General features: G+C 41.1%; 1 protein-coding gene across 3 annotated transcripts; it reads right to left on the bottom strand.

The window, feature by feature from the left end:
* Window positions 1-9,542: 9,542 nt before the first annotated feature.
* ABRACL (ABRA C-terminal like) lies at window positions 9,543-13,888 on the bottom strand. Of its 3 annotated transcripts, none has more exons than XM_059468716.1 (3): window positions 13,747-13,888; window positions 11,341-11,407; window positions 9,543-10,124 (listed from the first exon to the last, which is right to left on the bottom strand). In XM_059468716.1, exons 2-3 carry the CDS (start codon window positions 11,399-11,401, stop codon window positions 9,940-9,942), a joined length of 246 nt encoding a protein of 81 aa, XP_059324699.1. In that variant the 5' UTR covers window positions 11,402-11,407; window positions 13,747-13,888; the 3' UTR covers window positions 9,543-9,939. The 3 variants fall into 3 exon arrangements, with proteins under 3 accessions (XP_059324699.1, XP_059324697.1, XP_059324698.1); XM_059468714.1 differs by lacking the exon at window positions 13,747-13,888 and adding an exon at window positions 12,942-12,960; XM_059468715.1 differs by lacking the exon at window positions 13,747-13,888 and adding an exon at window positions 12,650-12,668.
* Between the last annotated feature and the right edge of the window lie 8,475 nt (window positions 13,889-22,363).

Genomic DNA, 22,363 nt, shown 5'->3' with positions numbered 1-22,363 from the left:
TAACTAACTAAACAGGAGAATTTGCCACAGTGGACTGTTCTTACTCCACCTGTGCAAATAATTTTGTATCCATTGGCAACAAATCTGGAATGTCCATCTGCTTCTAGCCAACACATCCCCACCCACTTATCCCACCTTGCATGTACTTATCCTGTGTCCCATCATTTTACCAGATCATAGAAAGGGAGGAGGAGGGAGAAGTCCAGTGGATTTGCTCTAATCCTTGAATGCAGCTTTGGATCTGCTTTGTATAGTTTCAGAGCCATCCCCTTGTTTATATAAACATTATCTCAAGCTGGACAGGAGGTTCTCTACAGCTCATGGAGAGGAAAAAGGAGAGAAGAAAGGGTAGCGATAAACAGTTTTTAGCTTAGGGAAATATAATTTAATAGTGGTAGAGTTTGCATTTTATGCCAAAAAAATCCCACCAGTTTTCATGGCTTTTTTTATGAGAACTTGCTGAAGTTGAGAGGCAGAGTGTAATTTTACAGACTCTGACACATTTAGCTGACTAGCAGAGCAAATAAGCTTAGGAAATACCTTTTACATTCAAAGGTACAAAATAATACATCTTTTGGTTAGTATCAACCTGGTTTTCCACATGCCTAGGATATAAATGTAAATCTCTGCCAAGTGTAAGGAGTTTTTAAGAGTGTTAATCACCTAGCCCTTTTTATAGTGTGTGAAGTGATTTAAAATCTTTGGGGAACATTAATACTTTGTGGAGGGAGTTCCAGGATAGAAGACTGCAGTTTGCAGCACTGCTAAGACATATAAATCACTTCAGCTGTGGTGGAATGTGATGATTTGAAGCCATTGGCTTTGGAAATGGAAAAAAGACATGATCTTGAAAGATTCAAACCGCTTTGAATATACTGAGCGCAATCTTACAACTCTGAATGGGATATTTTCTATAAACATCAAAATACAAGCTTTACAAATATTTTTCTGGTCAGACTTTTATTCCACTATTACAGCAAAAAGATTTTTAAAAATCCATGTAAGACATTGTTTTGCACTGGGTTGGTAATAAGGTGAGAGAGAGAGATGGAGAGAAATACAGTGCAGGGCTCTTTCTGGATTTCAAAAAGAATGGCTGACAACAAGTAGATTAATAAAATAGCCATTGAATAAGAGGATAAAGAAAGAAACACAGTAAGTAATTCTTAAGTACCCACAGCATCAGACCGGCCCCATATGTATTTTCTCAGGGCAGAACCTTCTAAGGAAAAGTTCTTCCTTTATGTTCCTTTGAGCTAGTAAATAATTTCCTTTAAAAAAACCCAACTCTTTTCCTGAAGAATGTTTTCATGTAAGCTTCTCACAGCACTTTCAGATGAGGCCAAGGCCAAACAGGATGGTGTAATTGCTGGTACCAAGGGCAAGCTGCCCACAGGCTCCTCTCTGAATAATGGGGTGGCCAAGTTTGTCCCATGTTGAGGGGTCAATCTGTGCAGCACAGCTGAGGCTGAGGGCCATGCTGGATGTGCCAGGTGGCACAGCACAGGGCTGGCACTGCTCAGGTCTGCTGTGGAGGGTGATTGGTTCCTTGATGCACAGCGTCCTCCTGGTCAGGGTCACTGCATAGATGAATTTCAGTTGATTCCTTTTAACAGTCCTCCTTGTCTCACTGCTGAAACGAAGTCATTTAATGTACCAGTGGAAATGGGAAGAAAAATTGGGGAAGTATATTCTGATGTTGTTTTCAAGGTCTTCATGAGAGCTTGAGTGTTTCATGTGTTGGAGTGGACATTAAAAATTGTCCCAATGGGAATTTTGCCAAATAGACATTTTCTATAATGTAAGAACTACATTGTATCGCAAAGTGTTAGGATATTAAAACCTACTTAATCCTACTTGGTGTCATGTGCTGCTTCTGGGCCTCCCTCTTGCAAAATTTTGGTCTTTTCTGATTTCCAGAGCTGCCAGTTACTCTAATGTTGGCCCATTTTATACAGACCCAGACACTTCTCTACCCTGTCATGTCTAAATGGTCAATTCACCACCCATGGACCAGACTGAGGGAGCTGTGGTTACAGTCAGGGAGGAAGTGTGCAGCAGTGGCAGAGTTTCATTTTGTGATATTCACTTGCTTTATTCCAAAAGACATGCTCTCTGCTTTTATTTTTCACAGAAATTTGATTTCTTACATGGTGGAACAAGTGAAGCAAGGAACCTCATTAATTCCCAAACTTGCTTGTTTTTCTTATCACTGTTCTCCCGATATGACAAGAAAAAATGTAGAAAAAATGTAATAAAGGGTTATCTTCCATTGTACATACACTAGGATCCACATTAAGGCTCTATGAAAGATGCCTTTTGTATTTCTAGAACGTTTAACCTCATTCTAAAGCACATCAGATAAGTGCTGTATGATGAATCTATGTACTCATGGGCAAGCATTATCTCCATGTTGATGAGCATTTCTACATAAAAATCCTTCACAGGGAAGATGGAAAGCAGGGTCTCACTCTGGATCTGTGTATGAGTTATTGGTAGCCCACTCTGTTCCACCCCTTCACAAAGGCTTGTGCTCCATTATTTTGGGAGGATATTGATGGGGCAAATGCAGATGGCCAAAGGACTGTAGCAACCTGAAAGATGCCTGTCATCCAAGCTTGAATGGAGCTCCATGGGAGGCAAGGCAGTGCCCATGTCACACTCCCTGCTCCAGACTATTGATAGTCGCCCCAAAAGGCACATCTCAGGGTTGGGAGGTGGAAGTACCATGCTCACCCCTCAGACTGTGGAGCTCCAGGTGAGGAGATACATGGCTGTATCCATGGCAGAGACAACAGTGTCTGTGGGGCAGAGCCTCTTCTCATTACCATGGGCAAGCCTGGGCAGAGCACCCAGTAGAACTTCAGACTTTCTCAGAAGTTTCACCCCAGGCTTCTGTCCCAGGCTTGCTGCCTTCCAGCAGCCAGGTGACCAGATCACCCAGCACCCTGCACCACCCCAGTGAACCTGAAACACAGATCCTGCCAGGTCAATTTTTTTAAACAATAATGGTAATGGTTTAAGCTGGTAATAAAAACCAATCTCATGAGACAGATGTGTTTAGAGTATGATTTTATGTGCAAGCTGTGGCCTTGGCACCATCTGGTTTAGTGGTATGGTAGCCCCAACTGCTGTGGTTGTGAAGCCACAGGATCATGATGTAACACATGGGTGGCTCTCACACTACCTGTGCTGAGGATGGAAATGTGCTTAGATAGTCAGTGCAGTAATAAAACTCATGGTTTTCACACTGATTGCTTCTTTGCTTCTATAGCCACAGCCTAATACATGGTTTGATCTCATGTGAACTGCCCCACTGGCCTCTAGATGCTTGCAAAAATAAAGATTCTATAAGATACAGAAGCATTCTTAGAAATTTGACGCAAAGAAAATGTATTTCTTTTGTGGCCTCACCTTAGCCATACAATACCCTCAAGATTTTAGATTTAATGAAAACATTACTCTTGTACTGCAGACAGCAGCTTGGAAATATGACCAGAAAAGTAAGGAAGGCAAAGAAAAAGCACCTCAAGCATTCTTTAAAAAAGAACTTTCCAAAATCTAATTTTTGCATCAGCCTCTTGATATTCTTGCAGCCTGACTCATAAAATGCTGAGTGTGTGTGGGAGAGGCAGAGGGGAGAGAAGGGATGGCACTGCCATTTAAAAAATAATTATAAATGGATAAAATGCCAACTGTCTGCATTTTGCCCTAAAGACATCATTAACTGGCCAAGATCATTGCCATCATCTGTAACTAACAATGCAAAGATGATTCGTTTTGTTTCTTAAATTTAAAGGAGACTGTCATGAGACTTGACAGCAGCACATTCAACTTGCAAGGAACAGCTCAAGTCAGGAGTTTTCTAGACAGTTTTAGTGATGTTTCTTTTTTTGTTCAAAACATAGCAATTTAAAATACGTACTTGCATGATCATGAGTAGTAGTCTGGATTGCCATAAAGCAAAACTTCGCAGTATCATTTAGTTTGCTGTGCTTGTACCATTTACTCCCTCTTGCTTCTGCTGACGCGAGCTGGTTTTGTTTTCTTTTCTGCAGAAGGGTTTCACCCCTGGCTGTCACCAACCACAACATCCTGCTGGCGCTGGGGCTGCAGACCGCAGAGGGGAAGGTTTGACTTTTACATCCAAACGCAAACCCTGCTGTCTTTGGCTGCTTTCAAGCGTAGGGGAAGCATTTTGTGTACAGGCCTAAACTCAGCAAAGCAGTGGGACTGTGGTATTGCCGTGTTTTAACCCTTCATTCTCTGGGCCATGTATTCTTATATTTTAAGGCATCTCAGTAATCTCAACAAAGCTGTCAAGACCCGTACTAGGGTGCACATTTATGATTGGGGTCCCAAGAATGATTGGGAGTTCCTTTTTTCACTCTGCAAGGTGTCTGAGAGAGAACCAAGTGACGTGCGCTACAAGCTTACGGGTGCCTTCCAATTTGAACGTTCTATGACTTTATAAACTGCCAAAAGTGTTCACAGAGAAGAAAACAACTCTGAGAAGTCCCACTCCAGCAGCTCCCTGCTATGGGGCCAGCTGGCTGGACGTGCTGGAGTGGAACACAATGCAAATGTAAGCACACAGAGAGGCCTTGTTTTCCAGACACAAAGACACAGGTTAGGGAATCCACTCTTGGCACTGAGCAAACTGTTCAACCTCAGTGCTGCTTGACACAGAAGCACAGAGCAGCTTCCCAAGGAGCCTGGGGCACAGCTTTTCACACAGCAATTTCTCTCTGCCCGCTGATGTTTTTTGGCACACCATGTGCCATGCAGGGGCCTGGCAGCAATCTGCACCCACCTGCTGCTGATGCTCCCACCCCCTTCAGGCCAGAACCAATATGTCAGAGTAATAAAAGATGTCCGAGGGGGTGCTTAAGGAGGAAATTACAGACATTTTTGTATAAAGCTAAGGACTACCCAGTGTCCCTGCTTCCCAACACACATCCTTTGGGCATATGTGTGTCTTGATTCCCTGTGGTCATGTGTCTGAGACAGGCACGGTGGTGTTCAGTGGAGACAAGGTGGCAATGCCTCTGGGTGTAGGAAGGTTTGCATGATTTTATGTTCCCAGCAAAGTTTTCCGGTGAAACCTTTGGTGCCTGTGGACTTGGAGCTACCAGAGCTTGCAGATATCACATACTTGAATTTAAATATTCCAATGCCACTGAAGTTAACTGCAACGCAGTTATTTCCATGTTTGTATCTTGACCTCTGTGTGAACTGCTTCATGGTGCTGAAGTCCTGATGAATCATGGTGTCTTCAACAACTGTTAACTTTCTTTTTTTCCCCTAAGAAAACTGAAAGCAGATTTCCAAGAAAGTCATACTGTGCTCCAAAATAGGATTTTATAAAGGAAGCTTTTTAGAACATCAGCTGCAGAGGGACCAAGGCATCCTGACTAGTAAAGACCTGGCAGTAATATGTCTTTTATTACCAAAACTTTGCAAAATACTTAATTCTGGAAGATACAGACTATCCATGTTACTAACATGATCTTCTGTGATATTTAGCAGACTTAGCAAAGACCAGGAAATGCAGATCACAATATTCCCATTCAAACATATTTGCCATTTTACTGCTTGTTTCCCCACTGGGAAAAAAATAGTCAGGTTTTGAATCCCTGTTGTAGCAATAAGTATGCATAGCATGCATATACAATTACATGGTACATTGTCCTCTCTGGAGAAGAGCTTTAAGCATGGCAAGGTGACAGCAGAACCCTTAGTGTCACTCAGCTTTCAGAGGTTGTGCAGGAAGAAGCTACAAAAAGGAACAAGGTCATGGATATAATGCTGCTATATTTGTGAAAATGCTGTACTGGCAAATGCTCAGGTCTGACTCTAAGCATTTCTGTGAAAGGAGTTTTGATCTGGATCTGATCAGACAAGACTCAGGAGAGCATTTGTAGGTCAAACTACTCCCTCTCTAGGTTACCAGGCTGATATTTGAATCACTCAGGTGCTCTGGCAGAGATAAGCATAATCTGCAATGACATCTAGGCTACACCAGAAGATAATGCTGCTTCTGGTGTATTACTCAAAATGTGTGCCAGCAGGCTGGCTTCAGCTGCTTAAATACACACTGCAGTGCATTTGTGGCTAAAGCTGCACTCAGAGTGGCAGAACCAAACTGAACCACCACCCTCAGGAAAACTTTATTAGAATAATTTCACACTAGGCAGTTTATGTAACTAGATGTAAAAAACACTGCTTTCTAGAAACACTGTCAAGCACTTATCCTCAAATAACCCATTCAACTTATTTTTAAACCACAGGTACCTGGAAATACCAACCATACAGAATCCTGGAAATCATTGCACTGAAGCTCTTCAACTTGCTCTTGACTTTCTTTGAGAATGACATTTCAGATCAAAATGCTGAAGATATCTTGCATTGAAAAGCAAATCATTAGGAGATCTAAACTGGTATGGGTTTTGCTGCTGAGAGAAAAGGCAGATCATGAATTTTGCAAAATTACTGACTTTGCCAGTTTCCAGAAGAAACACATTGTGCTTTTTTTAAGTCCTTGAAAGCATGATTCCTATAATGTTATCAGACAAAGGATTTTCAATTAATGCTGAACATTAGTTCTGATGGAGACTGTGGAACAAGCTTTTAGGACTGTTTTGCATACTAGGTAGAGATGATACAAAGATATCATTAAGGGTTAGTGTTTTAGTAAGGACCCATAAGGCCAGTCCTGTGACAATGGTGCGGTGTCACCTTAGCAAAGGCTCTGCAACTCCTTAAACCTGCGTAATATTTTGTGCTGCCAGACGAGAGGAGAATCTCAGCCTATTTATAAAAGTAATTTAAAATAAAACCAATGGCAATATAATAAGTCTTCAGTGTGTAAGAACTTCCTCCTTCTCTTCCTCTTGTTCTTTCCTTCAAGTGTTTTTTTGTGGCAAAGATTTACACAGGAATGAATGGCGAAAGTGACATTGCTGTCATCAAGTGAAATCCCTCAGAGCAGAAAGAATACCTCCAGCAAAGCTTTGGAAGGAACATGAGAAAAAAGCAAAACACAACATGCATTTTCAAAGTTCATTCCAACAAGAGAGGCACCTAAAATATAGTGTTGCATAGATTTCAATCCTTGCTTTGCTCACGCTCCTAGCAAAAATAAAATAAAAAAATAAAAAACCCCAAAAAACTATGCTCACAAGAGAAATAGCTGCAAAGTCTAAGATGTCACCACCTTCTACAAGAGGTTATGCAGACCTGCACCTCAGCACCTTCACAGCTTAGTTAAAACTCCTTTGAAAAGCACATTTATCTCCAGTCACTGGATTTTGTACGGAAACAGCTGAGATGAGTGAGTGTGAGTGCACACACTCCACTCCACAATCTACTCTAACAGTCCCAGCTGAAGACATGCACAGGTGACACCTTAAATTGTATCAGTTAGCTTTGCCTGGGGCTCATCCAACCTCTCTTCAAGTTTCCACCATGCTCTCAGATCTTGTGAAGATGGAGACTGAATTAGCCAAGCTACACTTCCACTGATTTCCCAGCATTATCGCAGGCAGGTGACAGCTACCGATAGCTCTTGTCAAAAATCTCTGATTCTTCCTACTTCCCCACATTTTTTACTTTCCGTTTTGGAATGACTGGTGCTCCTGGCTGCCCTGCAAACTTCCTTCAGAGCCATAGCTGGCACAATCACAAACCCATCACAGAGGAGTGCTGATTGTACTACTGTTTATAGAAATAGGTAATTCCTGCCCCCAGCTTTCTATTATTGTATCAAGTGCTCCAGGAACTACGTCTCATATCCAGGCCATTTGCTGTGGAAATTATTTCCTTAACAGATGTGTTGTCCCATGGACGGGAAGAAATGTTAGTATTTTATTTTCTCTGGGGAAAAAAATAAATTAGAAAGTCAACAGTGCTTGTCTGTAACCTGAAGTGAAAACCCTACACAGTTCTGAGGCCAGTAGATACTGGATTAGACTTTGCACTGGACATAAATTCTTAGACATACATCCTTGTTCCTGTTGTTCCTCTCCTGCTTTCAGAATCAGAGAGAAAATGAAACTCAACTGCCCCAGGCAGTACACAAAGCTACACTCTCCTCTGATTGTTACATTTATTTTAATTCCAAGTCTCTTTCTACATGGTGTTCCCAGAAGCCCTGAGCACTTTTATTAGTATTGTTAAAGTAAGAGAGATATAAAGGTCTCTTCCTAGTCCTGTCTTGGCTCAAACTCAGCACTGAGCCTTACATTTACTGGTTTGGTTTTTACTAAATTTTCAAGGCTGAGCCCTTCAGCGCTAAAGAGCTGTCATGAGCTTGCACAGAGAGCTACTTCCTGGCTGGGATAGGTTGGTACCCTCTGTACCAAAACTGGCATCTCAGACAATCACAAAGCAGTTGGTATCTGTCAGCATACTCAGGCTGTTCTGTGAATCCAGACAATCCAGGCTCTTACAGCAAAACAGAAGCAGAAGAAAATCCAGCTGTAGTTGTCTGGCAACTCACAGCTGTCTGGTCTCCCTCCCTGGCAGAAGGCATCTTAAAGGCATCTCTGTCCCCCTTCTTTCTGCCTGAGGAGCACAGGGGTGCAGGCACTTGCCAGCTCAGGTCTGGAAGCAGAAGAGCTGCACCAGAGTGGCAGAGCCCTGGAGCCAGTAAGCTGTGCTGAGCTCCACTCCAGCTGGCTTGGACCCAGACAGCTCAAGTTTCTCTGTGTATCACTTCCCTGCTCTCCAGATTCTGGGGCCAGCACAAGCAGAGGCAGCCCAGATCTGTTTCCACACAGGATCTAAGTTGTTTTCCTGTTGTACAAAGCAGAGCAAAACAAGTCGAAAGGGGTAGCAGCTGGAAATACACAGCTTTGTAGAGATTCCATAACAATGCACACATTTGCTGGATGTGTGAATGAGAAGACACTTTTCAAACATTTTGCATTTGTAGAGGGCTGCTAAGGGAAATTCACCTATCCTGCAACTTTAAGAGCTGCAGCTGTGGAGTGCAAGCACAGAGCAGGAAGCACTTTGCTTACCCACAGCTGCTTTCCTCATGCAGCAACTTTTTCTGTCTACTGGAGGGTACACTTCTACCTGATAAAGAGAATTGGCAGTAAGCTAGAAAACAATCAAAAGGGCTTTTTTCTTCCCCTCCCCTGCCACCTACTGCCTGGAGAGATTTAGAGAGAGTAGGACTTCTATGAGGAAAGGAATCACAGCCTGAAGCTGCTGTACTAACTTCCGCTTGACACTGCATGGAAGCACTCAGGGAGCTCCTTACCCACTTCCTCCACAAGTCTAGAGGACAAGAAAACAAAAGCACATTGCCCTGCCACAGATGAATGAGGTATGTTTAACATTCATGCCTTCTTGTGCACAATCTGGTCAATCCAAAGGGCAGTCATTCTTCTACTGAATCACGCTGCCAAATTATTTCTATCTCTCTGTTGTGCTTTCTGAACAGTTGCCTAAATATGCTCCTTGAAGGGATTCAGTTTGCTTTAATTTCAGATTGCAAATAAAAAGAGAAACAAAAGCAGTAAGAATAACACAAATTTAAGTATGTGCTTTTATTTTATACTTTCATGGCACATTTTCATTTGTAAACATTAAATTACCAGTCCTCTTCTTCATATGTTGAAAATAACCACCAGACATTTGAGAGAATTACCTGAGATTAAAAAAAAAAAAAAAAAAAGAAACAAAAAAAAGAAAAGAGAGAAAAAGATCTGGCATCTTTTACATTACCCACATACAGTACCATTTTAGGAAGACTTACAAAAGGGAATGTTTTCCAAAATAGGAGTTTTCTTTTGACTATAAAGATATAGAAAAAACATCAAAATGCCTTGGAATGATCAGCCTTATTAAGAGTATGTGGAAAACCAAACAATTGTTTGATTGATCAAACTGTTTCAAGCAATTCCATTAACACACAGCTGCAACACTGCCTCAGTCCTGCAGCAGCATGATATCCACGTTGTCATGAACGCCCTGTAAAAGCAGCTCTCCTTGGTAAGTGACGATCTTCCGTCGTTTCGCCGCCTTAAGCGTTCCCACCAGGGCTTCAAAGAGGTTGGCACACTTCTCATCAGCAAACAGCACACCGAATTTCACACTCACTTGTCCATCAGCATCTAAATAAAAGACATCACGTAGATTTCCTTCAAGTTAGGAGATTCCTGGGAAGATAAGGTGGCACAGAGAACACTGAAAGAAAACCCCACTGTGTTTCCCAGTTTATTTGGGATCATATTATGAATGCTGATGATAAACACTAGGCGGAACTCCTGCCTAATCTAACTTTGCCTTTCCTTACAGAGACTTGTATCAAGGACCATATATCTGCTCTGTTTACTTTTACTGATGACTTTCTGAAACCTAAGACAAGCACAGGCTATTGAACCTCTTCATAGCACTTGGAGGAAATGAGTTTCAAATAATTTAAATCCTAGAATATCTCAAATTGAGGGAGACCCAAAAGGATAAAATCCAACACCCTGCTCCTCCAACCTGAATCTAAACCATACATTACAATATTTTTTTCACAATTTTTCCACTCATTAATTTTGAGGGTCACATTGAAAAGGCTGCAATGTGAATTTTCACACAAAGCAGAAATTTAAAAAATATATGTTAAAGTTATGTTATTCCTAAAAAGCAGATGCAGTTGTAAAAAATGCAAGATGTACATATGCATTTAGGTTTTGAAAAACAAGTGGAACTGAACAAATGGCACCAGAACTGACATATAGGAGCAGGTAGCATACCCACAAACTACACAAATATTTGTAAAGAAATAGGAGTTTTAGCAATGAAAGAGAATCTTAAGAGAAAATGGTACCTCCTAAGCAAATTTAAGCAAGTTTGGAACTACACATATAACTCCTGGATTAGTTTTAGGCATACAGACCAATTTCTTCCAAATAGTAAGATCATGAACACAATGGAAATGCATGAATTCTGAAGCAAAGAAGTCACCAAGAAAGGAGGTGGAAGGAGAAGTTGCAACTTCCTTCTGTGGTGACTGTACCAAGTATTGAAAGCCTAAAGAAAAGGTAACTCCTGCAGCTGATTCAGGGAGCAGGACTGCAGGCCTCCATCCTCTCTGCTGCAGAGGTTTAAATGTTTAACTTCAGAACAGAACTACTTTAAAGGATGGAACACAGGCAGTACCTTACAGTCCAACATGAAGTGCATATGCAGGTTTTCAGGTTACCTGCTCATCTGAATTTGCCAAGCTCTTAGTTTGATGAAACACGACTACATGTGTATGACATGCATGCATGGTGACATGTATGTACATACATGTATAACGTGACCACATCCATACAGAAGTACTACAATACTTACTTTTGGTTCCCAGCCGCCGAATCTCCTCAACTAAGAGGCTAATTTCATGTTCCACATTCATTGTGGTCTAAAAGGGAAAAAAAATTACAAACTTCTTAGGAATCCTGTAAATCCTTTGCACCATTCTGGCATGTTCCCAGTTCTTTAGGAATGTCAGAACACTTCATAAATCCCAGTAGCTGGGAGATGCATGACTACAGGATAATTTAGAATTTTAGTTTTGTTACATTCTACACACAAATATAAAGAGCCAATCTCAAAACATGACAGATGTGAGAAGGTCAAGGAAGAGGAGAGTTGTTTGTTTTAAGGAATGAGCTTAAGCTGCCACAGAATCAGAGCAACTCACTAACATCACACGTCTTCAGGGGCGTCGCAACTTTCCATCGATGGCCTCAATCTAAATGGAACATCTGCCTTTAAGTTTCTCTCTGGAATATGTGGTAAATTTGGTTTCTTAAACCACACCACAGCTTTCTACATATGCTAGGAAGATGTTGCTGGTTACAGACACACATGGTGTCTGAAAGGACAGCAGCTCCTCAATACCTGCTACTGAAAGCAGAACTGATCCAAACTATGCAAATGACCTAAGGCAGTCAACATTTTTGCCACCCAAAATGATCCTGAGAATCTACTACGCTGCCAAACATAACCTGGGCACCTCTTTGCCATGAAACGCAGCAATTTGCACCAATGTGTACCAATGCCTTGCAACAGTTTAGCAGTATGTGGCACAGCATATGGCAGCACTACAGTCACACACAACACTACCTGGCTACAAAGCACCCGAGGTTAACAACTGCAGATGCCTGAAAGGTGTTTTTTGTGGAAAGCAGCATCAACACAATGACACACTTAGATGCTGAACTCCTTAGGCAAAAACTGGCATTGATGTAAGCCAAACAAACTGGACATCACAGACAAAGCAAAGCATGAAATGCAGCCTCCATGTGTGCCAACAATGCAGCCTGGAACAAAAGCCACTGAGAGCTTCTGGAGCTGAGCACTAGCTAAAAAGGGCTCAGTGAGCACTGAGACTCACTCTGTTGTTCAAGAAACTGGGATTTCTGCACTAGTATGAAAGTGGAGTTAAAAAATAGACATCTGAATGCATCACAAACTCTTCCTAAGAGAAAAGCTTCCCCTCCTTTCTTTTTTTATGGAGTTAAAATAGTCAAGAGTGACACAGTTCCACTTCCTGACCCCTTATGATTTACCCAAGAGGCAAAAAAACCTTTGCAGCAGAGTCTGATTTTTAGATCCAAAATTCACCTGCAAAAAAATTGTTTCTTTTTAGCATGCAAACCTGAGCAAGCTTAATCGTCAGCATGGGTTTGGGGCAAAGCCCCAGGTGAACCACAGCTTCATCCCTAGTGCATGGTACAAGCAGCACTGCATCGGATATCAGCTGCAGACCGACAGGTGACATCGAAACTGGAGGTGCTGCCGTGGGACCACGGCTGCAAAGGGCAGGGCAGCAAGGCTGCACAGCTGCAAATGCCTCGGGTGAACTCCACAAACTTCCGGATTTTGCTGGATTCCGCACTAAACAGAACAAGCCAGCAAGGAAAATATGACCCATCTCTTAGAACGCTTACACTCCCATTATTTGTCAGACTGCCGGTTTTGATATTGGTCATCACAACGGCATAATTGTCTTCTCTTTAAAGACGTTCTTCTCACTTGAAAGGCTCTTTTTTACATTCAGCTCTTTAAATTCACGCTGATTTCTAATTATTTTCATACATATAAATCATCGATATAAACAGCATTATTTAAAATAAAAAAAAAAAGTTAAATTCTACATTATTCGGCAAGACTTTTGAGATCAGAGAAGCGCGGCTGAGCAAGGACTAGGGATGCTCAGCATTTCAAAACTTAAATACTTGCTTGCTACTGTAGATGCTCAACACACCAACTATCAAAAGCGCACGCCAGCTATTAGACTGATTCTCCTGACGCCAATGTCACTGCTGCAAGGCAGTATATCGGTGGTATGGATATTAAACTTCTCCTTATTTGGCAGAAGGACGCCGAATCGCTGCGAGCACACGCACACACACACACACACGCACACACACACACACACACACGGGCATCTGTCACACACCGCGCCCCTGTGCCCCCGCAGGCACCGATGGCCCCCGGGCCGGGCGGGACGGCGCTGGGAGGCAGAGCGCGGCTCGCTCCCCACAGCCCGGCGGGATCCGGCTCCCGCCGCCGCCCGCGCAGGGAGCCCCGGGAAGCGGGCCCCGCCCGGGAGAGCGGCACCGCACCCGCTGCCCGGGCAGCGCCTCTGCCCCCGGCACCGAGGGAGGGAGGGAGGGAAGGACGGCTCCCTGCGCAGCACGGACGGACGGACGGCGGGCTGCCCCCGACCCGCTCCCGCCCGCCGGCACTCACCCGCTGCCGCTGCCGTGGCCGCTCGGAGCCGTGGGGCAGCGCCGGGCGGGGCCGGGCCGGCGAGGGGCGGGCGGAGGTGGCTCTGCCCCCGCCGGGCCGCGCCCCTCCCGCGCTGAGCTCCGCCGCCCCGGGGCGGCGCTCCCGGCCATCTTGGCTCTGCCCGGATGGCGTGCTGTGGGAGATATCCTATCCGGTCCTGCCCTGCCGGGACCCCTCTCCCCGTGCCGTGCCAGGGTTAAATTCTTCCCGCGGCACGGGCGCTGGTGGGTTTGCTGGGTAAAACGCCTTCCAAGGCCAGCCTTCAGCAGGCACCCCTGTTCCTGTGGGCCAGCTCTCTGTAACTTACCGTGTTGCTTCAGTCGCTCTCCGTCACCGTCCCGTGCCCCGTATGCCCCATCTCCGCTGGCTTCCCCGGGTGACCTCATGCCACATTCCTTAGGGTGCCCCCCACCCATTTATTTTCTCCTAGGAAACTAGTTCTCCTTCCAAAGAAAATGAACGAGCTAAATTAACACCGTTTACCGTGGACAAAGTTGTGTTGCAGCCTATCTGTGTTTCCATTCAGCACCCATATCTTCGCACCCTACACTACAGAAAGAATGGAACTTTTCTGTCTTGTATCATGGCATTTATTACTACTCTTGTCTCTCTTCACCTCATAGAAACGTTTACGTCCTCTCTCAAGGACTCAGGCATTTAAGCTGAGAGCTGCACCAACTCCTACAAAGCAATGAAGCCACCAAACCCCGAGTCAGAGTCAAGGCTGTCCCAAAAATTCCCACTGCCGCAGCTGAAGGCATTGCCGTTGCCAGCTGTCTCTCCCACCTCCTCATCAGGCATGACTGCCCCTAAAGCAGACTCGACAAAAGAAGCTATTTCCAGCCCTTCAATTCAAAGCAATTCACAGCTTTCATGCGCTACTTTCTGAAGGTGAGGCTCGGATTCTTTCACAGACTGTGAGCTGTGCCATGTGGCGCTGGTCCCTTATTACATTCTCCCATCCCAGGTGTCAGGAGGAATAAATAGGTGATGGCACCTCAAGCCACTGCAGCAAGCTCTGCTAGGGCTCAAACCTGCAGCTAGATAAATTGATTTGCACAGTGGAAATGATGCCAAGAAGATCACATTTTTATCACTCCAGGGATTGTAGTCCAAGCCCATTGCTTTTCCAAGGGATTTTTTGGATGGTGTTTTCATGAAAAGATTAACTTTTCCACCTAATAATCAGTATCAGTCAGTTGCAGAATCCTTGGTAGTTAACAAAAAAAAAAAAAAAAAAAAAAACAACACCAAAACCATACGGCTTTCTGGTTTCAATATGCTAACAAAATATTTTCTGGAACAGATTAGACATTATGATGATTTTATATCAGTAAAGACTGCTCTTTGCAAAAAAACCAAAAACCACCTTGATAGTTAGGAAAACAAGATTAAGTTGCTAAGAAAATAAATGGAATTTAAATCTATCTGAATTGGGTCAAAAGACATTGAAAATTCCCAGGAGAATGTAGTATCTGAAGAGCACTGATGCTCTGTGCATATGATGCCATATGTGCACACTGCATTTCTAAGGTCTTTGTTATATTGGCTGACTAAATGCTAAATTGTACAGTAAAAAAAGGTAGTTTTTAAGGTAGATCTGAGATAAAGCTTTTAAAAGTGAATCTGCTTAGTATGTTATGAAATATGTAGAAGATTCCAGTCATTTAGCAGTATAGAATAAAAGTGCTTATCTTCTGGTTTTATTGTTAACTACATGCTTTCAGTTGCACATAATCTAGATTTCCTAATCATCAAAAAACCTCACTACATTTGCACAAATAATGTAGGCCTTTGCATAATGTGATTATTATTATGGATAATTTGTTTGATCAAGTAATAGTTTGTGACTTTTCAGACCAAAGTTAATATTATTATACTGATGATGAAATCTATGTTAAAAATTCTCTTCAGTTTTAACTCATAGACCCTAATTTATAAGAAGCATCAACTATATATCTGAGAAAGATGAACAAAACTCTGTAATTCCTCATCTTATTTTCTTTTAACCCATGTTTTTGAGTAAACCTAATATATTTTTTTAAGTCTGTCTTTTGAAAAGGAAGTGTTATACCCAGATATTTGTCTCTAAGCATTATGAGATTATTGAAACACTTTTGTTGCTATTTCTTTCATGACCCTTCCTAGTAATGTAATGTTAAAATAGGTTAATAAGAAATCAAAACCATCTGTTACCATGACAATTAAGGTAACAGACACCGGCAAAGTACAAAAATTAACTGGGCAACATCAGAACTCAATGACTGATTATGTCATTACAGGGCCAGCAGCAGTGAGCAGGAAACATGATAATTATGGAGACGGTGATTTCCCATCATTCTGTTTCCACAAATTGATGCTGTTTTTAAAATGAAAGAAGTGTAAAATTGTCCTTTACAAGCTCACAGGATGGACATGGAAAAATTGCTCATACATATTTCATACAACTGGTGAAGGTCATCATCACACTCATAATTCATTACACATTTTAGCTGTGTAGGAGTGCTCCCTAAAACTCAAGAGATTCTGCCTTAAAGCAGACTATTCTGATTTGACCTTCCTTGGCATCTCCCTTCATTGTTGCTGTACCCCAGATGCCCATGAAGGCAGCCAAACTGAGGAATTATGCACGATGTAAAAAACATCGCTTGAGAACAACCCAGTAGACATACTGCATCTCATCAAACCATCAATTTAACTGGACATTTTGCCTCCAGCAGGGACCAAGAGAAGGCATTTGGAAAACAGTGCAATCAATGAAAACTATCGGTTTTTCTCCTGTCTCCTGGCAGTTACTGGAGCAAGTAATTATTCTATCTTCTCCTTTCTCCATCACACTCCCTAATTTAATCTCATATAAAATGAATGTGTCTCCATGTTGCTGATCCTTCTTGTTTCTCTTTATAATTTTTCAAACAATTCTGTGTTAGTTTCTGGGACTGAAGTAGCAGAACTGTCAGTATTACTCAGCATGTGGGTATAGTATATACAAAAGATGTAAGGATGTTTTCTGTTTTGTTCTCACTGCCAATAATAAAAATTGCCAACATTTTACTTGACTTTTTGAGAAGTCCTAAGGGCTATGCACAATGGTTTTGAAAGCTGTTTCCAAAGTGGTAGTAATTAATCGTTCTGTTATAGATAATTAGGATTACTCTCCTCACTTTGCATTTTTCAGTACCATCAGGTATTTTACTGTGTAATTTAAAATAGCCTTTCCCCATGCCTTCAATGACAGCTTTGAACAGCACAGAAGGTCCAAACAGAAATGGTACTGAGTGCACTAGTCATGACTATCAGTTACTACCAGCTTTACCTCTTTGTCTCCTTCTACCTTTCAGCTGTTCATTGATTCTGAATGGAATCTGAATAGCTTCTGACCCCATGAAAAATTAGCTTTATAAGGTACTTAATGTTTACAGTAAACACGTGGTAAACATATTTGTTGTTACAGGTTTCTCCAGAGACGGGTGTGTAACACCATTAGGGCCAAGTCTGAAAAATGTAGGGGAAAGTTTCAATGTCATTTGTTAGGTAATGGCCATTTATGTTGTTTTCCAGCATATATTAACTAGACAGTCTCACTTTACTAGTATATGTTGATAACCCATACTGTTCTTGTTTTGTATAATAATGTTCTTTTAAATTTTTTTTGTATTATATGTACCTATGTGTAGACAGGCATATGCATCAATGTGCACACAGTATTTTCTGTCAAGATCCTCCCCAGCTAAAAACTGTTAGGACTGACACCATGATTGCAGATTTCACTGTTAGATGAGATCATCTTAACAGCTTTCTTAAATAATCCAGGTCTTACTTTCATCTTACAACACATTTTTGTTTGACATGTTGGTTTAGTAGAGACATCAATTCCTTCTGCATCAATTCCTCCTGTGTCTTGTCCCCTTGCTTTAACACCAGTAACTTGTACCTATTCAAAGTGCCAGATTCTCCTTACTGTCTCCAAAGGTGGATGGAAACTGTGGGGCTGTGATTCAAACAGGAGTGTGTGGATATGTCTTGTCTTAGCCCAGCCCCATCAGGTATCCGTGCCATCAACCTGCCCTGAGTCTCTTCTCACCATGGGTGTACTGCACCCATTGCACAGGTGTGCTGTAGGGTTGTGACTCAAAAACCACATCAGCCCAGTCTAAAACAGGTCTTAAAAGTCTTAATATGATATAAAGATTTCAAGTGGAGGTAGAGGATCTACTACATCCCTTATTCCTGTGGACTTTGTAACCCCACAGAAAATATTAAGATATCTGTTTCTAGAACATGACAGGGTCCTTGGGTACAATGAGAAATTAAAATTCAAGTCAATGCTGTTGTAGAAAGCTGAGGGGAATAAATAATATGGATATTAGGGGTGGTCAGAAGAATCAACATATTTTTTGAGACAAGCCAATCAATGAGGAAAACAGCACTCCATATCCAAAGCATCTTCATAGTTTTTGGTCCAATCATTGTCTTCATTGACCACTCTCTCTGTCTTAAGTCAGCAGTTGTTTCAAGGGAAAAAATAATTTAACCACAATGAAAAGCATTGTGATGCTCTGGAAAACTTTCCATGAATTTGCATGCAGAGCCACATTTAAAAATATTAATTGTATGGGCTCTTAGCCTTACTTTTCCTATAATGACCAAAAACGACCAAACCAAAAGAGAACAATAGAAAAAACCCCAACACTTTCTCTTTTTTACTCTCTGCGAGTTGAAAAAGCAACTTAGCAAAACATAAATATTTCTTTTAATGTAAAAGCAAATGTGCCAGACCAGCCTCAGAGCAAGAGAGACTACAAATACAAACACAGTGAGTGCTGACAGTGTTGGTTCTTGAATGAGCACTTCAGTTGAGGTAGATGGAATGACTCACTTAAGCTCACTGATGTCTGTTCTAGAGAGAGGAGTTATTTCAGGAATGGCTTCAGTGCGTCACAGCCTTCTTATTATTTACTAGGTGCCTCGAACAATATAATGCTTCTGCTTCCTAAATTTAGCATGTAAACCTTTACTACAGAGAATAGAAAACAGGAGTATTTTAAATCTTGAAGTAAATCACTGAAATTACTCGTTCCACTCCTAAGCCAAGAGTAAATCTCTGGATGACATGACAGAAAGATGCTGTATCAATACAAGCTAAAAGACAGGGCCCATAGCATTAGTTATACAGCAAACCATGTGTCTGAGAGCAGGTACTTGAAAACTGTAAGGTTGAACCCAAAGCCTTTCTCAACAGGCACAAAGTCAAAATTAGTTGGGGGGTGATGCTTTTGTACACAAACAGATGTGAAGTAAAGAGGATGTGCATTAATGTTTTGGGAGAGCAGTGCATCAAACAGTGTTTGGAGACAGTTTACAAAGAGGAAAAAAACCCTATAAATACCTGATTTAATGTACTGTGTCCTAGATTGTTCTTTGTTATAAGAGCTGAATATTTGAGAGAGAGCTACATGAAGACTACATACTTTCTCATATTCCTGGTATCAAAAAATCTGACAAGGAAACAGCAGCACATCTCCTGATCTCCAGACAGCATGGGAACAGCTGAATCATTCAGACCCTCTGTCCTCTTGTTTGGTATGCATCATGAAAAAAATCACCTCCCTTTCTCCTTTCCTTCTATATATATATATACACACATGCTGATATTTTGGGGACTTTTTCAGAAAACCAAAAATACAGGCTTTCCATAAAAGATGTCAAATAATAGCAGCAGATATGACAGTTACTTTAATATGGAATTACTATTCACATTCATATAAAATACAGTTGTAGATGTAATATCTTTATTTATTGGTTTTCTATAAATTTCCTTCCTAAAGCTCAGGCATTTATCATGAGTCATGACAGAACTGTATCAAACCTTTTCCTGAAGGACATCTTATTAAAATGGAACTGTGGATTTGCATTTGTCAGAATGCATTTACTTAGCATATGAAATTGTGTCATGGCAAAAGTCATCACAGTAGGTTTTTTTAAATTGGTGAAATGTCGAGACCTGCTGACCATGCAATCATGGTTCACAGAAGTTTACAGTTGGCTAAAAACAGGGAAGAAAACTTTCTTTATTGCTGGATTCATGACAGTTAATGATCACTTAATTCAAGATTCCTGTTCATAAGCATTTTTAAGTAGCAATTTTGTCTGTAATTTTGCTTATCTGCATTCCAGGTTCTTAGCTGAAAAACAGTGCTTATGGTGCAGATCACACCATTTGAATCTGATAATATTTGCAATTGCACTGAGTTTATATTATATTTTTTTAAAGTCACATACAGAAACACTTTATTGTTTCCTGCATATGGGGAAGTGTATTTTTTTAGGGTAAGATCTGTATACAAACTGCCTTTTAGGAATTATTTTCTAGCTTCAAGATACAGTGCCAGCACTGAAATCCAAATGAGGTTCAAATTCACATGTCATCAAATTTTATTAATTTCACTGGCACTGCAGCCACAAGTCATTTGATCCTAAATAATTTGATTTCCTGCTGTGTGAAACTGCAAGAGGGAACAACGATAAGACTCCCAGCATAGCTTCCCATGGAGCACTGGCAGTGGTCTTGCACATTGACCTAATAGCCTAGGAAGATTTCTGTGATGATGAAGAAGGTTAAACTGTGTGTTGATTTCAGAGAGGAGATAAATATCTACTATGTGCTAAGAACTATGAGAAGATGAAATTAATTTGCATTTTTATCAATGCCACATGGTTTGATTACGAATGGGATGATTTTGTCCTGCATCTAAAACCTAAGTTTTAGGAATTTTTCATCACAAAGTGAATTGCAATTGTATATCCCAAGCTTCTGGGATAAGTCTTACCCTTTCTTATTTTCCTTGAGGAAATTATGTTCAAGGATCTCTGACATGTAGCAGAAGCTTTGATTTAAAAATAGAATTAAGAAAATATATGACCATCCTTTTTTTTGGTTTACAGTAATCCTATGTGATTGTGTTACATGTACAAAAATAATATTTGCCTCTGAAGGTACTGTGATGTCATATTTTGAAGCCAATATTATTTGTTCTCTGTCACAGATCCCACTTCCTTTATGTTTACTGAAAGAAGCACAAAAGCTGTCTTGCACACAGGCAAGTGTTTTCTCTGTGAACAGTTACAAAAACTTCTCAATGTACTTCCTCTGAATCCAAACCTTCCTTAAGAAAGTCTACACCAACTTGTTCTGACAGTTTCCTGCCTCCGTTTTTCACAATGCGTCATTGAAAAAAGCAAGGGTTTGCCACTTGGAGTGCATCATCACCATGCAGTGTATTAGGAACCAGCATATTACTCCACTGTAAACAGTTAATCTCCATTTTGACTTTAATGGAATCTTGTAAAACAATATTAGATGACATGAAAGTGGGCTGCTGTTGATCTGTGAATTTGGTAGAAATGATGAGGGTGAGGAGGAGGCTGATGATTCCAGAATTTGTGTATCTATTGCTGCTCTAAAATCCAGAATTAACTGTAATAACAGTGCTAACAGGAAACAGAGTTTGGAGGGGTAGGGTTTTTTTTTTTCTTCAAACAATCAATTATATCACAGAGCAAGCAAAGTACGTGAGTGTTAACTAATAATTAGTTAAGAGTGTTAACAAATACAAAAGGCTTTGTATTAACTGCTTGCATATAGTAAATAGTCATCAATAAAGACTTGGTATGTTGGTTAACTGGTTACTACAGATCAAAATGTTTCCATCACAGAGGCAAGCAGAAGGCTTGAGACTAGTATCTCACAGCAGAAGAAATGAAGGCGTTGTTTTGTTTACTCACTTTCTGAGGAATACATATCCTTTATCCCATTACTGGGAAATAGAGCTTGTGTGTGTTCCCAAGTTAAAACTGACTGCACAGGCTATTTTTCTCACAGGTCAGATGTGAGGAAACAGAACCATTTCACTTCCTTCATAATCTCTATATAAAGAGAAAAGGAAAAGGGGACCAGACCTATTGTTCTTACAGTTTCCTGCATCCTTTCCACTATGCCTCATTCAAAAAAGCAATGGTTTGCCACTTTGAGTGTATCATCTCGATTTAGTGTATTTGGATATCTAATAATATATATGTGGTTTTTTTCCAGTACATTGACAATATCAGACAATATTTATTGATAAAAAGGTTGTATGTGAAAGGTAGCTTCTGAGTTTGTGGGAGGGGGTTCCATGTAAAGTATTGTAGTTCTGCATTAAAACTGTTTTCTTTCTTTCAAGTTAAAAAGATCAAACTATACAAATAAATAATCTGACAAAAAATCTCAATAAACTGGTTTTGAGTTTCCTTTTCTCAGCTGTTTTTCCTAAGTCTTCAGTCAATTGAGGGGCTAGAGTACTATGATCAAATATAAACAAGAGAAGTCATAGGGTTTGAGTTATGGAATCATAGAAGCATTTAGATTGAAAAAGACCTGTAAGTTCATCAAGTCCATCATTACAAAACACATTTGGTGCTCTCATTTGGCCACCCTAGTCCCAAGATTTTTACCAGGGCTGCAAATGGACTGTGGAGTGGAACAAGAAATTTCTCACTCTGTAGATGAGCTGTAGATGGAGATGTGGGGAAGCAAGCA

This window comes from Ammospiza nelsoni, chromosome 3 (assembly GCF_027579445.1).
Source record: "Ammospiza nelsoni isolate bAmmNel1 chromosome 3, bAmmNel1.pri, whole genome shotgun sequence".
Lineage (NCBI taxonomy): Eukaryota > Metazoa > Chordata > Aves > Passeriformes > Passerellidae > Ammospiza > Ammospiza nelsoni.
The sequence above is the reverse complement of the archived record's forward strand: the minus strand, read 5'-3'. Positions and strand labels throughout refer to the sequence as shown.

Excerpts from the sequence above, each read along its gene's own strand:
- ABRACL (XM_059468716.1), bottom strand. The coding sequence starts at position 11,401 with ATGAATGTGGAACATGAAATTAGCCTCTTAGTTGAGGAGATTCGGCGG. Across the intron at positions 10,125-11,340 it reads TCGGCGGCTGGGAACCAAAA|ATGCTGATGGACAAGTGAGT; the intron begins GTAAGTATTGTA and ends TCTTTTATTTAG.